The sequence below is a fragment of the Neomonachus schauinslandi genome, unplaced genomic scaffold, assembly GCF_002201575.2.
Source record: "Neomonachus schauinslandi unplaced genomic scaffold, ASM220157v2 HiC_scaffold_143, whole genome shotgun sequence".
Taxonomy (NCBI): Eukaryota; Metazoa; Chordata; class Mammalia; order Carnivora; family Phocidae; genus Neomonachus; species Neomonachus schauinslandi.
In genome coordinates, this window is record NW_025408844.1 from 23,450 (window position 1) to 43,132 (window position 19,683).

General features: G+C 39.4%; 1 protein-coding gene across 1 annotated transcript in view; it reads right to left on the reverse strand.

Annotated features, from left to right (window-relative positions):
• The window catches only part of LOC123323661 (dynein axonemal heavy chain 14-like), a gene marked incomplete at its 5' end in the record, with an annotated part of 39,347 nt that extends 20,061 nt beyond the window's left edge, over positions 1-19,286 (reverse strand). The window contains 4 exons of the mRNA XM_044912108.1: positions 9,460-9,572; positions 10,679-10,831; positions 13,667-13,797; positions 19,143-19,286. Coding sequence (XP_044768043.1) covers positions 9,460-9,572; positions 10,679-10,831; positions 13,667-13,797; positions 19,143-19,286 — 541 coding nt within the window. The remainder of the gene's footprint in view (positions 1-9,459; positions 9,573-10,678; positions 10,832-13,666; positions 13,798-19,142) is intronic.
• Positions 19,287-19,683: the final 397 nt, after the last annotated feature.

A 19,683-nucleotide genomic window follows, 5' to 3' on the forward strand; every position in this document is an offset into this window, starting at 1 on the left:
ATCGAGCCCCATGTGGGGCTCCATGCTCAGCAGGGAGTCTGCTTGAGATTCTCTCTCTCCCTCTCCCTCTGTCCCTCCTCCCAACTCATATTCTTTAAAAATAATAATAATAAATATTTTCTTCTCTCTATACATTTACTATCTTACTATTTTTAAAAGAGACTCATATTTCAAGAAGAGTCAAGATTGAATTTCCAGTGATGATGAAAAGGTACATTGATAAGAAATGTTTGTATACCAATATGTAAAAAATTAAGCTAGTGTTTGTCATTTTGATATTTAATATTTGTTTTTGAAAAGATGCATTTATAGTTTTCAAAACTCAAAGAATCTGTCTGAGAAGGAATTTAATGGTGATGCCTGTTGGCCAGAGGGAGATTCCTTATGCAGCAAGAGGAACTAGTGGGGCCAGGACTCCCCAAGAGGACAACCCACCCATCTCACTGGCTGACTGAGAATCACAAAAAGCGGAAGCAGCTCCAAAAGAACCCCGTGATGTCACGCAAACAGGCACAACTGAGGCCTCAGAAATCAGAAATGCCTCCAATCTAGCACTCTGACTTTAAGTCAGGCTCCTAGGAGGCATTCCAGCTAAGTTACTATCTCACTTTTCTCCAGTCATGGAACCTCAGCATTCCAGAAGACCCCTGGAAAGAATCCCAGACGAATCCCCCCACTGAAGGCATGAGGAGCATCCACATCGGGCCACAGAAGCACCAGGCCACAGAAGCGACGCCTCCAGGCAGGCCCCCGAGGTTAAGAAGCTGGTGTTGCTGCTCAGGGTCACCCCTGCACAGCACACACCGCATAGCCAACAGAAGCCACCCATGCAGCAGATTTACCTCATTTTCTGCTTGGAATGTTACTTGTTACAATGTTAGTCATAAAAAACTTCACAGAACATATTAAAAATAAAATTCAAAAATCAAATGAAGGGGACGCCTGGGGGCCTCAGTTGGTGAAGCGTCTGCCTTCGGCTCAGGTCATGATCCTAGTGTCCTGGGATCGAGTCCCACATCGGGCTCCCTGCTCAGCGGGGAGCCTGCTTCTCCCTCTGCCTCTGCTACTCCCCCTGCTTGTGCTCTCTCTCTCTCTCAAATAAATAAAATCCTCAAAAAAATAAAAATAAAAAAATAAAAATAAAATGAATTTATAAGTTTTAACCTGCCTAAACTTTAATTTATACTTTTCGTAACATGAATAAAGAAAATGAATCATTCTGACCATGGACTGACTGATGCTAAATGTCATATAAAAAGATGACTCATCCCAGTTCCAACTGTGTTTCAAAAGTTTAATCAATTAAAATTATTCAGAGTGGAGTGGACCCCAAGGATTTATCACAGGCAAGGACAACAGTGGAAAGTCCAACACTGACAGTTTAAATAAACAGATTCTGAGAATAGTACTTTCCATACCATCATAAGCTGCCGCCTGATGGACAGGGATGCAGCCATCACACACGTTCTCGAAGAGGACCTGCTCAGAAGTGTGTCTCCGTGACCCACGTCCACTGCCACGTCTCAGGTGCCATCACAGGACCGGCGCCCTCACGTCCCAACCTCTCCAGAGCTTCAGCCGCACCATCTCTACCCTTGCATACACACTGACCCATATCTGCCTCAGAACTTTTCATCTTGCCATACTGTCTGAAACTATTCTCAACATTCAGACCTCGGATTACATAGCACATCTCTGGCCATCCTATCTAAAGCAGCAACACATACACGTCTCTGCTTAACTTCACTTTACTACCTTTCTGGCCCTTACCCCTAGCTGAGATAATCGTATTTACTTGTTATTGATCTCCCTGCATTAGAATGGAAGTTCTCGAGGAACACAGACCTTGTATTATTTTTTACATGATTCCATCTCCAGTGCCCGTAAGAGGGGAACAGAAGTACCAGCAAGTATCTATTCTGTAAGTAACTACTCTGCCACAAAATCATTCACTTCTCTTATAAAAACACTTCAATTCTTTATCATATTAAATGTTAACAATTTAAAATATTACCTCTCTTTTTTCCTAGCCTCCAGCAGATAGCAGCAGACCACAAGAAAACACAGACATTAGAAGATGAGTGCAATGGCGCTGTACAGGGACAGATGGCAGCCACCCTCGTGGGGAGCGCAGAACACCCAGAGATGCGGAAGTACTATGTTGTGCACCCGAAACTAATGTAACATCATGTGGCAATGATATGCAAAGAAAAAAACTAAATACAAACACTAAAAGAACAAGCCTGGGACTTCTGGGTAAGGGATCAGAATCTCAGAAATCCTGGTGTCATGTCATGTCACGTCACTTAGAACTAGATAAATTTTTAAATGATGACCTTGAATCAACAAGCTGCCCAGCTCCCTAATTCTCTGATTTATTTTCCATTACAACATTCTTTCTCTACCTGATATTTTACATATTTATATGTTTATTTCTCTCCCACTCTGTTATTTGAGAGCAGGACATTTGTTTTGTTCTATCCCCAGCATCTAGAACAATGACTGGTTCGTAGCAAACTCTCAATAAATATTTAATGAATAAATGCATGAAAAACAAAAGGCAAATTAAGAGTTAACACGATGTTACCAACTGTACATTACATCCCCATGGTCTACTTTATAACTAGAAGTCTTTACCTTCCGATTCTCTTCACTCACTTCATCCCCCTCCCAACACCTTTCCCCTCTGGCAAGCCACAACTCTGTCCTCTGTGTCTTTATGAGTGTAGGTTTTGTTTTTTAGGTTCCACATATAACTGAAGTGATATGGTATCTTTCTCTGTCTTATTTCACTTAGCATAATACCTTTAGGGTCCCATCCATATGGACACAAATGGCATGATTTCAATTTTTTTTATGGCTGGGTACTACTCCATTGTATGTATACACCACATCTTCTTTATCCATTCATCTATCATGAACACTGTGGTTGTTTCTTTATCTTAGCTATTGTAAATAGTGCTGCAATAAACAAAGAAGTGCATATATCTTTTCAAATTAGTCTTTCCGTTTTCTCTGAATAGATATCCAGAAGTGGAAATGCTGGATCATATGGTAGTTCTAATTCTAGAATTTTCAGGAATCTCCATACTGTTTTCCATAGTGGCCACATCAATTTACATTCCCACAAACAGTGCACGAAGGTCCCTTTTCTCCACATCCTCATCAAATCTTAATAGTCATTTTGACAGGTAGGAAGTAAAATCTTATTGTGGTTTTGATCTGCATTTCCCTGATGATTAGTGATGTTAAGCATCTTTTCATGTGTCTGTTGGCCACCATATGTAGGTCCTGGAAAAATATCTATTCAGATTCTCTGCCCATTTTCTTTTTTTGAAGATTTATTTATTTTAGAAAGAGAGAGAGAGCGCGTACAGGCAGGAGGGGCAGAGGGAGAGGGAGAATCTCAAGCAGACTCCCCGCTGAGCATGGAGCCCAATGTGGGGCTTGATCCCAGGACCCTGACTGAGATCATGACCTGAACTGAAATGAAGAGCTGGACACACAACTGACTGAGCCACCCACTGCCCCTTCTGCCCATTTTTAATTGGATTTATTTTTTTCATCAAGTTGGATGAATTCCTTGTATTTTTTTGGATATCAACTCATTATGATTTGCAAATATCTCAACCCAGTCAGTGGTTTGCCTTTTCATTCTACTAATGGGTTTCCTTCACTGTTCAGAAGCTTTTCAGTTAGATGCCATTCCATTGGCTTATTTTTCCTTTTGCCGCCTTTGCCTTTAAGTCAGATCCAAGAAATTGTCGCCAGCATCAAGGAGTTTATGACCTACTTCTCTTCTGGGTGTTTTATGGTTTCAGGTCTTACATTCAAGTCTTTAACCTATTTTGAGTTTATTTTTGTGTTTAGTATAAGAAAGTGGTACAGTTTCATTCTTTTGCACGGTGCTGTCCAGTTTTCCCAACACCATCTATTGAAGAGACTTTTTCCCATTGCATATTATCTCCTTTGTCATTAATTAACCATATAATCGTGGGTTTATTTCTGGGCTCTCTATTCTGATCCATTGATCTATGTGTCTATTTTTGTGCCAGTACCATACTGTTTGATCACTACAGCTTTGTAATGTATCTTAAAATCTGAGATTGCAATACCTACAGCTTTGTTCTTCTATGTATAGTATATAATGTCATCTTTAAAAATCTAAGTTTTACTTATTCCTTTCCCAAGTTTGGTAAGAAATGGATAAACTCCTAGAAACATACAACCTACCAAGACTGAATCATGAAGAAATAGAAAATTTGAAGAGGCCAATTACTAGTAATGATATTGAATCAGTAATCCAAAACTTCCCAACAAAGTCTAGGACCTGTTGGCTTCATTGGTGAATTCTACTAAACAGAATATTTAATACCTATTATTCTCAAACTCTTCCAAAAAAAAAAAAAAGGAAGAGGAAGGAATGCTTCCAAAGTCTAGGTGTTTTTTTAATTTCTTCTTTGCTTTCTTCAATGACCCCTTTGTTATTCACTAGCATGTTGCTTAAGCTTGTTTTTGTGGTTTTCCCAGTTTTCTTCTTATAATTGATTTCTAGTTTCATACCATCATGGTTGAAAAAGATGCTTGATATGATTTCAATCTTGTTAAATTGATTGAGACTTTTTTGTGGCCTAACATGTTATTTATCCTGGAGAGAGTACCACGTGCATGTGAGAAGAAATGTATTCTGCTGCTTTTGAATTAAGTCCATCTGGTCTAATGTGTCATGTAAGGCCAATGTTTCCTTATTGATTTCCTGCATGGATGATCTAATAATTGACATGGGTAGGGTGTTAAAGTTCCCCTCCTATTATTGTATCACACAGTCTCTCTCCCTTTAGGTCTGTTGATATTTCCTTTACACATATTGGTGCTATGCTGGGTGCATATACATTTACAAATATTATATCCTCTTGCTGGATTGACCCCTTCATCATTATGTAATGCCTTACCTTGTTTTCTGTAAGTATTGAAGTCTATTTTGTATGAATACAGCTACAACAGACTTCATTTCCATAAAATATCTTTTTCTATACCTTCACTTTTAGTCTGTGCGCCTTTACTTCTGAAGTGAGTGTCTTTTTTTTTTTTTTAAGATTTTATTTATTTGACAGAGAGAGACACAGCAAGAGAGGGAACACAAGCAGGGGGAGTGGGAGAGGGAGAAGCAGGCTTCCCGCCGAGCAGGGAGCCCGATGCAGGGCTCGATCCCAGGACCCTGGGATCATGACCTGAGCCAAAGGCAGACCCTTGACGACTGAGCCACCCAGGCACCCCTGAAGTGAGTCTCTTGATGGCAGCATATACATGAGTCTTTTTTTTAAGTCCATTCAGTCACTCTACATCTTTTGATTGGAGAATTTAGTCCATTTACATTTAATTTTTGAGGGCAACTCCTTTGGGTCCCCTCCCCTCCTTGGGAGCTTTGTACTATCACTTTGCTATCCCTCGATAAACCTTGCTTTGCTGCTCACCAAAAAGAAAAAAAAAAATTTTTTTTTGGTAGGTATGTACTTTTTGACCTTTTGTGAATTGTTTTCTAGCTTTTTTTAAAAATTTTATTATGTTATGTTAGTCACCATACAATACATCATTAGTTTTTGATGTAGTGATCCACGATCCATTGTTTTCATATAACACCCAGTGCTCCATGCAGTACGTGCCCTCCTTAATACCCATCACCGGGCTAACCAATCCCCCCTCCCCCCTCCCCTCTAAAACCCTGTTTGTTTCTCAGGCCCATAGTCTCTCATGGTTCATCTCTCCCTCCAATTCCCCCTGCCCATTTTTCCCTTCCTTCTCCTAATGTCCTCCATGTTATTCCTTATGTTCCACAAATAAGTGAAACCATATGATAATTGACTTTCTCTGCTTATTTCACTTAGCATAATCTCCTCCAGTCCCATCCATGTTGATGTAAAAGTTGGGTATTCATCTTTTCTGATGGCTGAGTAATATTCCATTGTATATATGGACCACATCTTCTTTACCCATTCATCTGTTGAAGGGCATCTCGGCTCTTTCCACAGTTTGGCTATTGTGGACATTGCTGCTATGAACATTGGGGTGCATATGGCCCTTCCTTTCACTACATCTGTGTCTTTGGGGTAAATACCCAGTAGTGCAATTGCTGGGTCATAGGGTAGCTCTATTTTTAAATTTTTGAGGAACCTCCACACTGTTTTCCAAAGTGGCTGTACCAACTTGCATTCCCACCAACAGTGTAAGAGGGTTCCCCTTTCTCCACAACCTCTCCAACATTTGTTGTTTCTCTGTCCATTTTTGCCATTCTAACTGGTGTAAGGTGGTATCTCAGTGTGGTTTTGATTTGGATTTCCCTGATGGCTAATGATGATGAACATTTTTTCATGTGTCTGTTAGCCATTTGTATGTCTTCTTCAAAGAAGTGTCTGTTCATCTCTTCTGCCCACTTTTTGACTTGATTATTTGTTTTTTGGGTGTTGAGTTTGAGAAGTTCTTTATAGATTTTGGATACCAGCCCTTTATCTGTAGTGTCATTTGCAAATATCTTCTCCCATTCTGTGGGTTGCCTCTTTGTTTTGTTGACTCTTTCCTTTGCTGTGCAGAAGCTTATTATCTTGATGAAGTCCCAAAAGTTCATTTTTGCTTTTGTTTCACTAGCTTTTGGAGATGTATCTTGAAAGAAGTTGCTGTGGCCGATGTCAAAGAGGTTACTGCCTATGTTCTCCTCTAGGATTTTGATGGATTCCTGTCTCACATTGAGGTCTTTCATCCACTTTGAGTTTATCTTTGTGAATGGTGTTAGAGAATGGTGGAGTTTCATTCTTCTGCATGTGGCTGTCCAATTTTCCCAGCACCATTTATTGAAGAGACTTGTCTTTTTTCCATTGCATGTTTTTTCCTGCTTTGTCAAGATTATTTGACCATAGAGTTGAGGGTCCATATCTGGGTTCTCTATTCTGTTCCATTGGTCTGTATGTCTGTTTTTGTGCCAGTACCATGCTGTCTTGGTGATCACAGCTTTGTAATATAGCTTGAAATCGGGCAACGTGGGATGCCTAGCTGTTTTTATAGTTTCTCTCTGTTCCTTTATTCTTCCTTTCTCTCTTTCCTTGATGTCTTATAACTTTCTTTAGTGTTGAGATTCCTTTCTCATTCATTTTCTATTATGTATCCAGTGTAAGCTTTTGTTTTATGGTTATCATGAGGTTCATATGTAACTTCCTACATATATACTGGTGTATTTTAAGTTCATAGCAACTTAAATTTGAATACATTCCAAAACTGTACATTTTTATCCCCCTCTCCTATGTTTTAGGTTTTTGATGTCACTTTTTACAACTTTTTATGTATTCCTTAACTAATTATTGTAGTTTTAATTTTACTATATTGGTCTTTTGACCTTTGTATTAGCTTTATAAATAATTAATTCACTACCTTTACTATATATTTACCTTTTCCAGTGAGATTTTCACTTTCACATGTTTTCTCATCATTAATTAGTATCATCTCTTTTCAGCTTAAAGAAGTCCCTTTAGAATTTCTTGTAAGGCTAGTTTAGTGATAATGAAGTCCTTTACTTTTGCTATATGAAAACTCTTCATCTCCTTCAATTATGAATTATAACCTTGCTGAGTAGAGTATTCTTGGTCACAATTTTTTTTAATTTAGTACTTTGAGTATGTTCTGCTGCTACCTTCTGCCTTGCAAAGTTTCTACTGAGAAATCTTCTGATAGCCTATGGGTTTATCTTGTATACAACAAGTTATTTCTCTCTTGCTGCTTTTAAGATTCTCTATCTTTAACTTTTGACATTTTAATTATACTGTATTTTGGTGTGAATCTCTTTGGGTTCTTCTTATTTGGAATTCCCTGGGCTTCCTGGATATGAATGTCTGTTTCCTTCCCCAGGTTAAGGAAATTTTCAGCCATTATTTCTTCAAATATGTTTTTCTGCCCCTGCTTCCCCCTCTTCTTCTGGGACTCCTATAAAGAGAATGTTACTCCACCTGAAATTGTCCCAGAGCTCACTTATGTTATCTTCACTTTTTAAAAACCTCTTTTTGCTGCTCTGTCTGGGGGAGTTCCATTGCTTTGTCCTCTAGCTCGCTGTCTAACCTGCTCTTCTGATTCATCCAGTCTGCTGTTGAACCCCTTTAGTGTATTTCTCAAATAATTTATTTTACTTCAGCTCTGAGACTTCCATTTGGTATTTTCTAACTCTTTGCTGCAGTTTTACTGTGTTCATCCATTCCTCTCCCAAGTTTGGTAAGCATCTTTCTGACCATTACTTTAAACTATTTATCAGGTAATTTACTTATTGCCATTTCATTAAGGTCTTTTTCTAAGGTTTGTCTTGTTCTTTCATTTAAAGATATTCCTCTGTCTCATTTTGCCTGATTTTCTGTGTGTGGTTTTTTTTCCCCCTATATATTAGGTGGAAATAGTTACCTTTCCCAAACTTGAAGTAGCCGTGTGTAGGTGACCTGTGAGGCTGAGAAGCACAATCCCCTCTGGCCACTGGTGCCAGGTGCTCAAATGGAGTCCCAAGTGTGGGCTACACACACCTGCTGGCTGTGGCATGGCTGTGGCATTGGAGGGGCATGGCACTCACCTGGCAAGCTGGGGTGCAGTTATGGCTAGGGATGGATGGGATGCTTGCCCAGATGGCTGTGGTGCACCTGTGGTGTGGGGGGGCGTGGGGTGTGCCCAGGTTACAGGAAGATTGACAAAACAGTGACTGCCAACACTGGCCTTAGCAAAGCCGAATGGGATTGCAGAAATGGCACTTGCCAGCACTTCTGTCCGAGAAAGAGTCCCAAAAAGTTCCTGCTTCTCTGGCATTCACTTAAGAATAGTAAGTGGGTCTCCTTTACATGTGGCCTAGATGCTTTTCAAGGTGCAGCTTTTGCTCTGGGTCCCATGGTGAGTTGAGCGTGCATGCAAACCCTTTATGAGCAGGTTCTCCATTCCCTAGGTTCTATGGTTTTCCTGGACATCATTCCCATTGTTTTCCATTTTGGTGGCTCATCTCTTTGGTGCAGAACCCAAGGATTGGGGTGCCTGATGTGGGCAACATTCCTTACTCCTCAGTTTCCACATTTTTGAGATCCTTCCTGTTTGCGGGTTGCTGCACTGGGGGTGGGTTTTTGATGAGAGCAGGTCTCTGTCTCTCCTACCGATCTCCATGTTGCCTTTATCCTCTGTTGTGGAGGTACTGTCCATCGAGTTTTCAGAACTCTTCCAGAGGAAATTATTCCACATATAGCTGTAGGTCTATTGTGTCTGTGGGAGGTAGTGAGTTCAGGATCTTCCTACACCTCTATCGTGTCTAAAAAACTTTTATGGAATACCCCATTCTCTCTAACATTCCCCATAAACATGGCATAATGTAGTAGAACCCACCCATCAACCAGGCAGTTGCTATTTCAACAGGACCATACTACAAATAATTGGTTTCATTTTCTTTCATCTCACCGAAAATTGGAAAATATCTTGAATTGCTGTAATAAATAGTAACATGTTCTTTCTAAAAGCCATTCCAAAGTAGGTATGAGTTCTATTTCTTCTACATCACCTATTTTAGTAACCTGTAAATATAAAGCACAAAACCATTTCTTCAAAAAATATGCACTATTTTCAAGAAATTAAGAAAGCCTGTGTTTGCCTCATAACTACTTGCTTTTATAATTCAGCTTGTTCTATATATGACCTCCACCACTTCATCTATACCCAAACCTGATTTCCCTTCCCACACTGCTTCTACACTTGCCATTTTTCTAAAGCTATTTCTCATGCTCCAATAGAGGAAGAACAAGAGAAACTTCTTCCTCACCCTTAGATACTTTTCACAAATATCTGTTCATTTTTTCAGTCTCATAATCTGCACATTTTCTATAAAAGTAATATTTATGAGCTCAATTTTAACTACAGGGATGTAGTAGTTCCAAAGGGACCAATAATCCCATTACCAATATACCCTATTTTGACATCCAAGAACCACAGGCCTTTCATCAAGAATTCCCTTCCCCAGAGTCACTCTTCCCCATCTGAATGTTAACATTTTTAAAAATTTCTTCTGGAAATAAAAGTATGCCTATATCAGCACATATGTACTTATGTGCATAGGAATTGTTCCTCCCATTTTCAGCTGATAATACACATCAGGGATATCTCCACATCTACACCTACAGATCTGCTTCATTCAGATGTGGCCCTGCCCATATGTGCTTACAGTGTAGTTGGGAGGCTGGGAGAGTAAGGGGAAGCAGACAGACACTAAGAAAATGATCAAAACAAGTAACTCTATAATTACAACTTGCGGTATCAGAACGCTATGTAAGAGTGTAATGGGGGTTTCTACATCTGGCAATGAAGTTTCTGACAAACCTGAGGAAACACTTTTTTCTTTTACTATTGTAATTCCTATTATGTCAACAAATCCCTGTAGTCTAGTTTCCTTTAAAAAAAAACTATAATTATTTGAGATAAAAATATTATTAAAATTGAATACTTAAACTATCTCTCTACAGAAAAGAAAAAAAATTGCTGTTAAGTAACTTTCTCCCAAAGAGGATCTTAACCATAAACTATCCCTCAAATGACCAGGTTTATCTGAAACATACAAAGACAATCTAAATTAGATAATATTTTTCCATTATGATTCTAAAAGCTGAAAACACCCATTCTATATTACCTTTGAGATAAATGATGCAGTAATAATCCAAAATTCTTTGCAATGTCTAGCTCTGTGGGCAGAGACCACCTGAAGATCATATGGATTATAGAGAACTTGATGATTTTTCCGAGGAAGGCAATATACAAATTCTCCATCATCTGTTAAAGGTTCCTGAGGTTAAAAAAAATTTAATTAACTTGACCAGATTAAGTAATAAAATGGCTGAACAACAGATTACTCAGTAAAATGAAATAATTTTAGATTTAAATTAAGTGTAATATCACTGAGGAAAGCTAACATCAAATTGTGTCCAAAGTTCAACAAGATCAGTCTTATGAAAGATTTAAAATATGTAATTTTCATTCGTATAATGTGGTGAATGAAACATTCATGAAAATTCATCTATATGCTTCCTAATGCATGCTTATTCACACAAAGAACATGGCAATATATCTTTTTTTTTTTAAGATTTTATTTATTTGCGAGAGAGAGAATGAGAGACAGAGAGCATGAGAGGGAGGAGGGTCAGAGGGAGAAGCAGACTCCCTGCTGAGCAGGGAGCCCGATGTGGGACTCGATCCTGGGACTCCAGGATCATGACCTGAGCCGAAGGCAGTCGCTTAACCAACTGAGCCACCCAGGCACCCGAACATGGCAATATATCTTTAACACCCATGTCCCACTTTCAGTAAATTTGTCTGCCAATACCAGAAGCTTTTGGAGCATGTTAATCATTTATTTTGATAATGATGGTGGCTTAGTATTATAATAATAACTAATATTTGTGAAGTAAATAATATTTAATAAGTAACAAGTGTTTCATATACATTATACACAAGAATTTAATCTTCTAAATTTAATCTTTTAAATTATCTGCAGAGATGATGATCTTTTTAAGCTCATTAAACAGATGCAGAAATTAGTATTTTGAGAAATTAGGTAATTTGGGAAAAGTCACAAAGACAGGAAGAAGCAAGTTGAGATGTGAATACAAGTCTGACTAAACCCATGCTCTGAGACACTGCAATATACTATAACGCCTCTTTTTTATTTACCTGGCATTACTGAGAAATCAGCCACTTCATATTAAGAAAAAATTTTAAGTGAAATTTATTTCTTTTACTTTGAGACTTTCTAAGTATTGGAATTTAAAATTTCAGATCCAGTTTTACTTCTTAAAAAAGTTTTTGTCCTCATTGAAGACTGTTACTGTTTCTCCCTAATCGTCCCAAGTGCTCACTGTCTTGTTTATTATCATTTTTTTTAAGATTTATTTATTTGAGAGAGAGAGAGAGAGAGTGGGGGGGGCAGGGGGAGGAGCAGAGGGAGAGGGAGAGAATCTCAAGCAGACTCCCTGAGATCATGACGTGAGCCAAAACCAAGAGTCAGATGCTCAACCAACTGTACCACCGAGGCACCCCTCACTGTCTTATTCTGACCTCTGATAGGATACGCTCCTGGAAACCTTAAGAAACAAGTTTAGAAACTGCAAGTAAAATGAAATAAATAAGCTACAGGTGATGATTTGTATAGTACGTGGCTTGGTTACAGTTATGTGGCCACTTGAGGCATTTTTGTTCTATGTTCCAGAAAGTTGAGGATACTAGTAACTTAATGTAGACACCATTATCCAAATGGGTCATGTATGTCATTAAATCACCCACTTATTAGAAGCATAATACGTTCCAATTAAATTATTGTTTTTGAATTAAAAGCAAGTATTTTTTCAAATTCTCAATCCTTTCTTTACAAACAAATGAAACATCCCTTATCAGTGAGTCCAAGGACATCTGGCTCATGCACAGCTATGTGTTTTCTAAATTACCATGCCCATTATGTGCCAGACACTATGCCACCTGCATTCCTCATTTAATTTTCACGACTCTCTAAGGTTAAGTACTATTATTTCCATTTCAAGCTCAAAGAAGCTGAAGCTCAGAGAGGTCAGGAACTTGCCCAAAACCACACAGTGAGCGTATAAATAGAGATTCAAAGCTGGGTGACTCTGCTTCCATTATGCATGGTACTCTGCTTTGCATTAATGCCGCCTCTGACAGTGATCCCAGGACCATTTGTCCTCCCGGTAACAGGTTAGAGCAGGGGCCAGCAAACTCTGGCCAGGACTCTGTGCCTATTTCTGTAAAGTTTCACTGGAGCACAGCCACACCCATTTGCTTAAGTCTGTTGCTGCTTCTGCGCTGCAGCGACAGGCCTGAGAAATTACAACAGGGATCAGAGAGCCTGCACAGCCTAGAACATTCATTATCTGACACTTTTCAGGAAAAATTAGCTGGCCCCCGGTCTAGAACAGCACTTCTCAATTGTGCATCAGAATCACCTGGAGAGCTTCGTAAAGTACAGATCACTGGGTCCCACTCCCAGAGTTTCTGATTCAGAAGGTCTGGAGTGGAGATGAGACTATGCATGGCTAATAAGCTCCAAGGTGATGCTGATGTGATTGCCTGGGAATTAATTGCCCTTGGAGAACCCTGGGTCTAAAAGTAGTTATAGATGATCCTGTCCAATCTTCCATCTCTTGTAATGAAGAAGGACACAGGAGGCAGACCTTACTCCTCATCGCTGCTTGTACCCTCTGGTCATGTGACTCTGCACATGCTAAAACTTCTCCGAAGAAGAAAGGATAAGGAAATACAAAGATAATGAGATAGAGAATTGGGTACCAGGAAGTAAGAGCGAGGATACAATGTTACAAAAGTACATTAGCATTTCTTTTTAACTCACACAAAAAAAACCCTGATGAACAGGAATATGAGAGTAGATTCAAATTTCAGGCATATATCTTTATCTGTTCTCCATCCTTGAAATAAGACAAGTGAAATGATGCCCAACACTTTCACAAGCATTTACTATGAAACAATGATTATAATTCGGTATTAATGTAATGTCTAATTTTGATATAATATGTGAAGTGAATGAAATTAAGATTAAGGTACAGTTTTAAATATTAACCTTTATAGTACAAAACTGGATAAAACAGGCTAATACCTTTAGAATAATCTTCTGAATTGCAATTTTGGAACTTTTATACTCCGAACAGTGCTGTGGTAACATCGTTTGCCAACCAAACTTATCTCTTAGCCTTATAATATGTCTTGTGACATCATCATCCTCTGGTTCTGGTTTAGAACATTAAAAAAAAGATCTAATGTAAATGTGAGTACAGGCATCACTTAAGGGTAATGTATAATATTCCAAATATTTCTACATAGAGAAAAAATTTAAATGGAAACTTATACTTAAAGTTTACACAAAGACTATATAATTAGACAAGAAAGTATAGCTTAAAATTTAATTTTAACAGAAGCTGGAAAAAAGGAATAATATTTTTTCCATTTAAAAAAGATATTTCAAAAGACCTAATTCCACAGTTACACAGGTAGCTGGCATGAGAAGACACTCGAACAGGAGCCAGTTAGATGGGGTGGAAGCAGTAGGATCAGGAAAGAAGTGATGACCATGCAAGGTGGAAATATTCTTCCTAAAGATTCTCATGCAATAGACTCTTCCCTCCCTCCTTCCTCCCTCCCTCCTTCCTTCCTTTCTTCCTTCCAAGTAGGCTCCACACCCAGCTTGGAGCCCAGGGCGGGGCTTGAACTCACAACCCTGAGATCAAGACCTGAGCTGAGATCAAGAGTTGGACGCTTAACTGAGTGAGCCACCTAGGTGCTCCTGAGACCGTCTTTCTTGATCTCTTAGCAGCTAATGATTATCTCCTTGAAACATTCCCTTTTCTTACCTTTTATTCACCATGCTCTACAGTTTGTCCTCAGCCCTTCTGCTTCTCTTGATAAAACAAATCACGGGAAGAGAAGCAACCCAGAAACCCTGCTGGCAAAACCAGCAATGCTATGAAGTTGTTCAAGATTTCTGGTTCTCTAGATCACCAACTGATCAAAACAGCTTTCTTAACTCAGGACTAAATAGGACATGAACTGTTGTATAAAACAACGTCAGGACCAGGATATGGTCCTACACAACCCTAAGAGTAAATTCTTCTTCTAACCTTGTGCCCTAGGCAGCACCTCACCTATCTCACCCTAGTCTGGGCCCTCTCAGTTGCTTAAACAGGAGAGAAGTTTAAAACACTTAATTGAGAAGAAAGCTAGTTAGTATTAGGTATAGAAGAGAGAAGGGGTGGGGCTGACACTAGCATAAGGGATGGCACAAGGTGTTTATGTCCAGCTGAGCGGTAAGCCATACATACTAGGCTATAACAACGCACATCTATCGAAATCACCTTCCTATGCTGACGGCATAGGAAAACAGATCGGCAAAACCAATTAGAGACCAGAGATAGGACCACTTACGAAAGACAATCTAGTAAGTGAAAAAGGTATTTCAATCAGGAGAGCAATCATTAACTTCATAAATCATAATGGGAAAGTGGTTAGACATTTAGAAAACTATGCAGTTATATGCAAGCATAAATTATAGAAGGATTATAGAAGTAAATGTGGAAAAGGAATTACAGAAATATTAGAAGAAAATATATGTTCCTGAAAAAGAATCAAAGCATGTTAAAAAAAATAAATAAATTTGACTTCTTCAAACTTGGCAATTTATACAGCAGAAAAGCCACCGTAATTATCAAGTTAGGATAAAATGTTTATAACCTACATAAGAAGCTAGGGATTAACATATCAAATATTTAAAGAGTTCTTCCCAATAAGAAATAAACATTTTGATAGAAATGTGAATGATTTATTGGAAAAGACAAATGGCCAGTAAACATACCAAAAAATATTCAACCCCATTAGTAATCAGAAAATAATAAATTAAAATTACAATGAAAAAGCCATTCTCACCCACCAGACTTGCAAAAAATTAAGTTAGAAAATATCAACTGCTGACCACGGTATTCCTCTTATGCAATACTGCAAAAGCATAAATTAACACATCCATTCTTGGTGGCGACCCGGCAGATTTAATGAACTGATAGAGACCACTGGAGAATGGAAGCGATTTAGGACAAATTTAAAATAACGATTTTTCGGAATAAGTAGTAAACTTAAAGAAAATATGTATCCTCCAAAATGCTGGGGGGAAATTTTTCTAAAAAGCCAGATTAATTCAGAAAATCATAGATAGGGATGCCTGGGTGGCTCAGTTGTTTAAGCATCTGCCTTCAGCTCATGATCCCAGGGTCGTGATCCCAGGGTCGTAAGGTCAGTCCTTGCTCAGCAGGGAGCCTGCTTCTCCCTCTGCCTCTGCTGCTCCCTCTGTTTGTGTTCTCTCTCTCTGACAAATAAATAAATCTTAAAAAAAGAAAGAAAATCATGGATATTTACTAAAATGAGACAATCCATTATACACCTAGCATGGCAGGGTGAAGCACTGAAGCGATTTAGATTTAGATTTACACCCAGCATGCTGGGTGTATGGTATGATCCAAGACAGCAATTCTTTATATCAGAACTACGAGGAGACTAGCCTGTATTCCACTTTCACAGTGAGTCAAGAATACAGGTACCAGAAGTAAGGTCAGGAAATTGCAACTTTCAAGAGAAAAAAACCATGAAAAAAAAAGAGAGGGAGAACGGCGTAACACAACCATTCTGTTATAGACACAATAAAACCTCATCAGTGAGCGCTGGGCTGAGCTTCTAGTGCCCTCACCTTCTAATCTTATAGCCTTGAAGAAGCACTATCACCGGACAGAACCTTCAACAGGAGTAACAGTGAAGACAGTGCTTAATTAAGAGTTCCGGCATTTAAGGGTAAAATCACATATCTTTAGAATGAAAATAAAACCGTTCTTTTAAGAAGTTTAAGAAAGGCCCCTTGGTGGCTCAGGCGGTTAAGCGTCTGACTAGTGATTTCAGCTCAGGTCATGATCTCAGGGTCATGAGATGGAGCCCACGTCAGGTTCTGCAGTGGGCATGGAGTCTGTGTGGGATTCTCTCTCTCCCTCTGCCCCTTCCCCCATTCTCTCTCTCTCTAAAAAAAAAAAAAAAAGGTTTAAAACAGAACTTCTGTTGCCTTGGAGTTTAGAATGTAAGTAATTATATTATTCCACCATGTGAATGTGTCCTCATAATGAAAGATAACATATAGAAATTGTCAAATGAGCCATACTGCTAGTAAGTACTGTGTTAACTCCAAGGAGAGGATCACTGCAGACTAGGGACCTCACTGAGAGCTTTATAGAAGTCTCATAAAAATGGATCTTGACATAAGACTTGAGAGGGTTAAAAAGAGAAAAGAGGACATTCTAGACAAAAAGTCATCTTAAAAGAGAGAAAGAGTAAATTCCAAAAGCACACATCAACATGAGTGATCTCAAAAGGACAGGTTGCAAAAGGACACAATAAAACATCATGTATGTGCATAAAGCTTTTACTGAAGTATAACATACGCACAGAAAAGTACACATATCATTTATAGACATACAGCTTGATGCATTTTCAGACATTAATATACCCTGGAACCAGCACTGGAACAATCAAGAAAAAAAGCATCACTAGGCCTCCTGAAGTCTGCCTTGAAACCCTGCCCAGTTCCTATTCCCACTTCAGCCCATGCCCACAGAAGTCACCAGTATCCTGCTTTCTAAGAGTAGAGGCCAATTTTTCCTAGTGTTTACTTTCTATAAGTAGAATCACACCACATGTATTTTTCTCTATCTAGCTTATTCTGGTCAATATGGTGTGTGCACTTCTGCATACACAAAATAATGCCATATGTTTTATGGATGCATTAGGTATCTATTGATGTGTGAGCAACTGTCCTAAAATCTAGAGGTTAAAATAAGTATTTATTATCTCACAGTTTCTATGGGTCAGGAGTTCAGTTTCCCATGAGGCTGCAAGCAAAATGCTGAAGGCTTTCCTGGGGCTGGAGGACCCCTTCCCCGGTCAGCTCCCTCACGTGGCGATGCGCAGGAGGTCTAGCTCTTTCTCCAGTGGACCTCTCTGCAGGGCTGCGTACGTGTGTCACAGGACCCCGGCGGCCCCCAGAGAGCGCGCAGGAGACAGGATCTCTATGTCTGTCCTGACTTAGTCCTGGAGGGCACAGAGCATCACTCCACCATGTTCTACTCTGTACAACTGCAAACTACCACGTCCACTGTATTATTGGTTAGAACTGAGTCACTAAATTGGGCCTTCATTTAAAGGGAGAAGTGCGAGGCTCCGGGGCTTTAGAAGGAAGGAGTGTCAAAACCTATGTGACAAATTTTTAAACTCCCGCAATGGACAAATATAAATGTAGACAATACATAAAAGCATCCATGGAAAGGACAGTCACCCATGTGAGTGTGACTGTCAGCTGGCCCAAGTGGAACTGAGGACAGCGGCGGAAAGGGGAGGGCCTTGAGCTACTTGTTTACCACTTTACTTCCGTACTTGCTTTCTGCCACCATATAACAAATTACCGCAAACTGGGGGTTTATGACCCCCCAATTTCCAGGGGTCGGGTATCTAGCAAATTTTAGCTGGTCCTCTGCTCAGGGTCTCACAGGGCTGACATGAACGTGTTGGCTGACAATGCCCTCATCCAGAGACATGGCTAGGGAAAGAACTGCCTCCAAGCTCCCCTGGATTGTTGGCAGAAGTCATTTCTCGGGGGCTGCGTGCCTGGCTAACAGTTGACCGGGCACTACTGTCGGCCACAAGAGTCTGCTTTGGGGTCCTTGCCCCAGGGCCCTCTCCACAGCATGGCAGTCTGCCCCTTCAAAGGCAGCAGCGTGGCATCCACTACTGCTCTGGTCTTTTTTAAAGGCTCATCAGATTAGGGCAGGCTCACCCAGGAAAATCTCCTTTTACATCCCCATTGCATCTCAAAAATGCCACATAGACTGACCTAGTCCTAGGAACAAAGCTCCATCAAACTCCCAGCTGCTGTCTGCACTTGCCGGGAGGGGGGTTTTGTGCCACTGGAGGCATTTATAATAGTGAAGATCTTCTTTTTTAAAAACATGAAGGCTATTTAGGTTTCAATAGCTTTATGACTAATCTGCCTTGGACCACAGTGTATCAGTGAAACACAGAAAAGTTTCCCTTTTCCTGTCAAACTTAAGATATTAATACAAATAAGAATTTCAGGTATAGAGAAAGTACAAACTGGAAAGCCTGAGTGAGGAAAATCAGTTTAAATGAATTATTTATTTGGGAATTTAAACTCTGTGTCAGACAAAGACACAAAAGAATTAAATATAATGAGACCACAAAGTTTTACTAAAAGGATAAAACAAAGCCATACAACTGTATTTCCAATTCTATAACCATAACCTTCAGAGATTGTTCCTACTTAAGAACATAGTCAGGGTACAGACTCTGCCAATTTTTCAGTCTACCGATATTTTAGATTTTCAAAAAGATTTAAAAAAACTAACAGTTCTTTAAGCAACCAAACATAAAATTCAATAAGACTGTTTCTTCTAAAGTCAAATACATAAAACCACAAAATTATCTGAAAAAAATGTCACGTCTTCTGAAAAGCCTGGGTTGGTGATACTACGCACCTGTTGTATCATATGACACAAGCCTTTTTTTCTTAACCTTTGGACAAGCGTGAGTTTGATCCTTTTTTCCCTTTGATTTCTCTTTCTTCTTATGAGAATCGGGTTTTGAAGGATCTTGCTGAGTTCCAATTTTTTGGAAGTAATCTGAAAAGAAAAGCATTATTAACTGAGTAACCAGCAAGAGCTATAAATAATACCATGGCAATTCCACATGCCAGGCCATACGGTGGATCAGGATACAATTTCAGTTTTTAAGAGCACAGGCTGTGAGTCAGACCGCCTGTATTCCAAGCAGTTAGAAGTTTTGCCATTCAGTGCTGTGATTTACTTTTTAAGTAACCCATCCGCCTTTCTTTACCCAGCTGTGAAACGAGGACTGTTGAAGTGAGAACCTCACACAGTGTTAAAAGGATGTTTAAATCATACAGTAGGGGATGCCTGGTGGCTCAGTCAGTTAGGCATCTGCCTTCGGCTCAGGTCATGATCTCAGGGTCCTGGGATCAAGCCCCACATCAGGCTCCCTGCTCATCGGGGAGTCTGC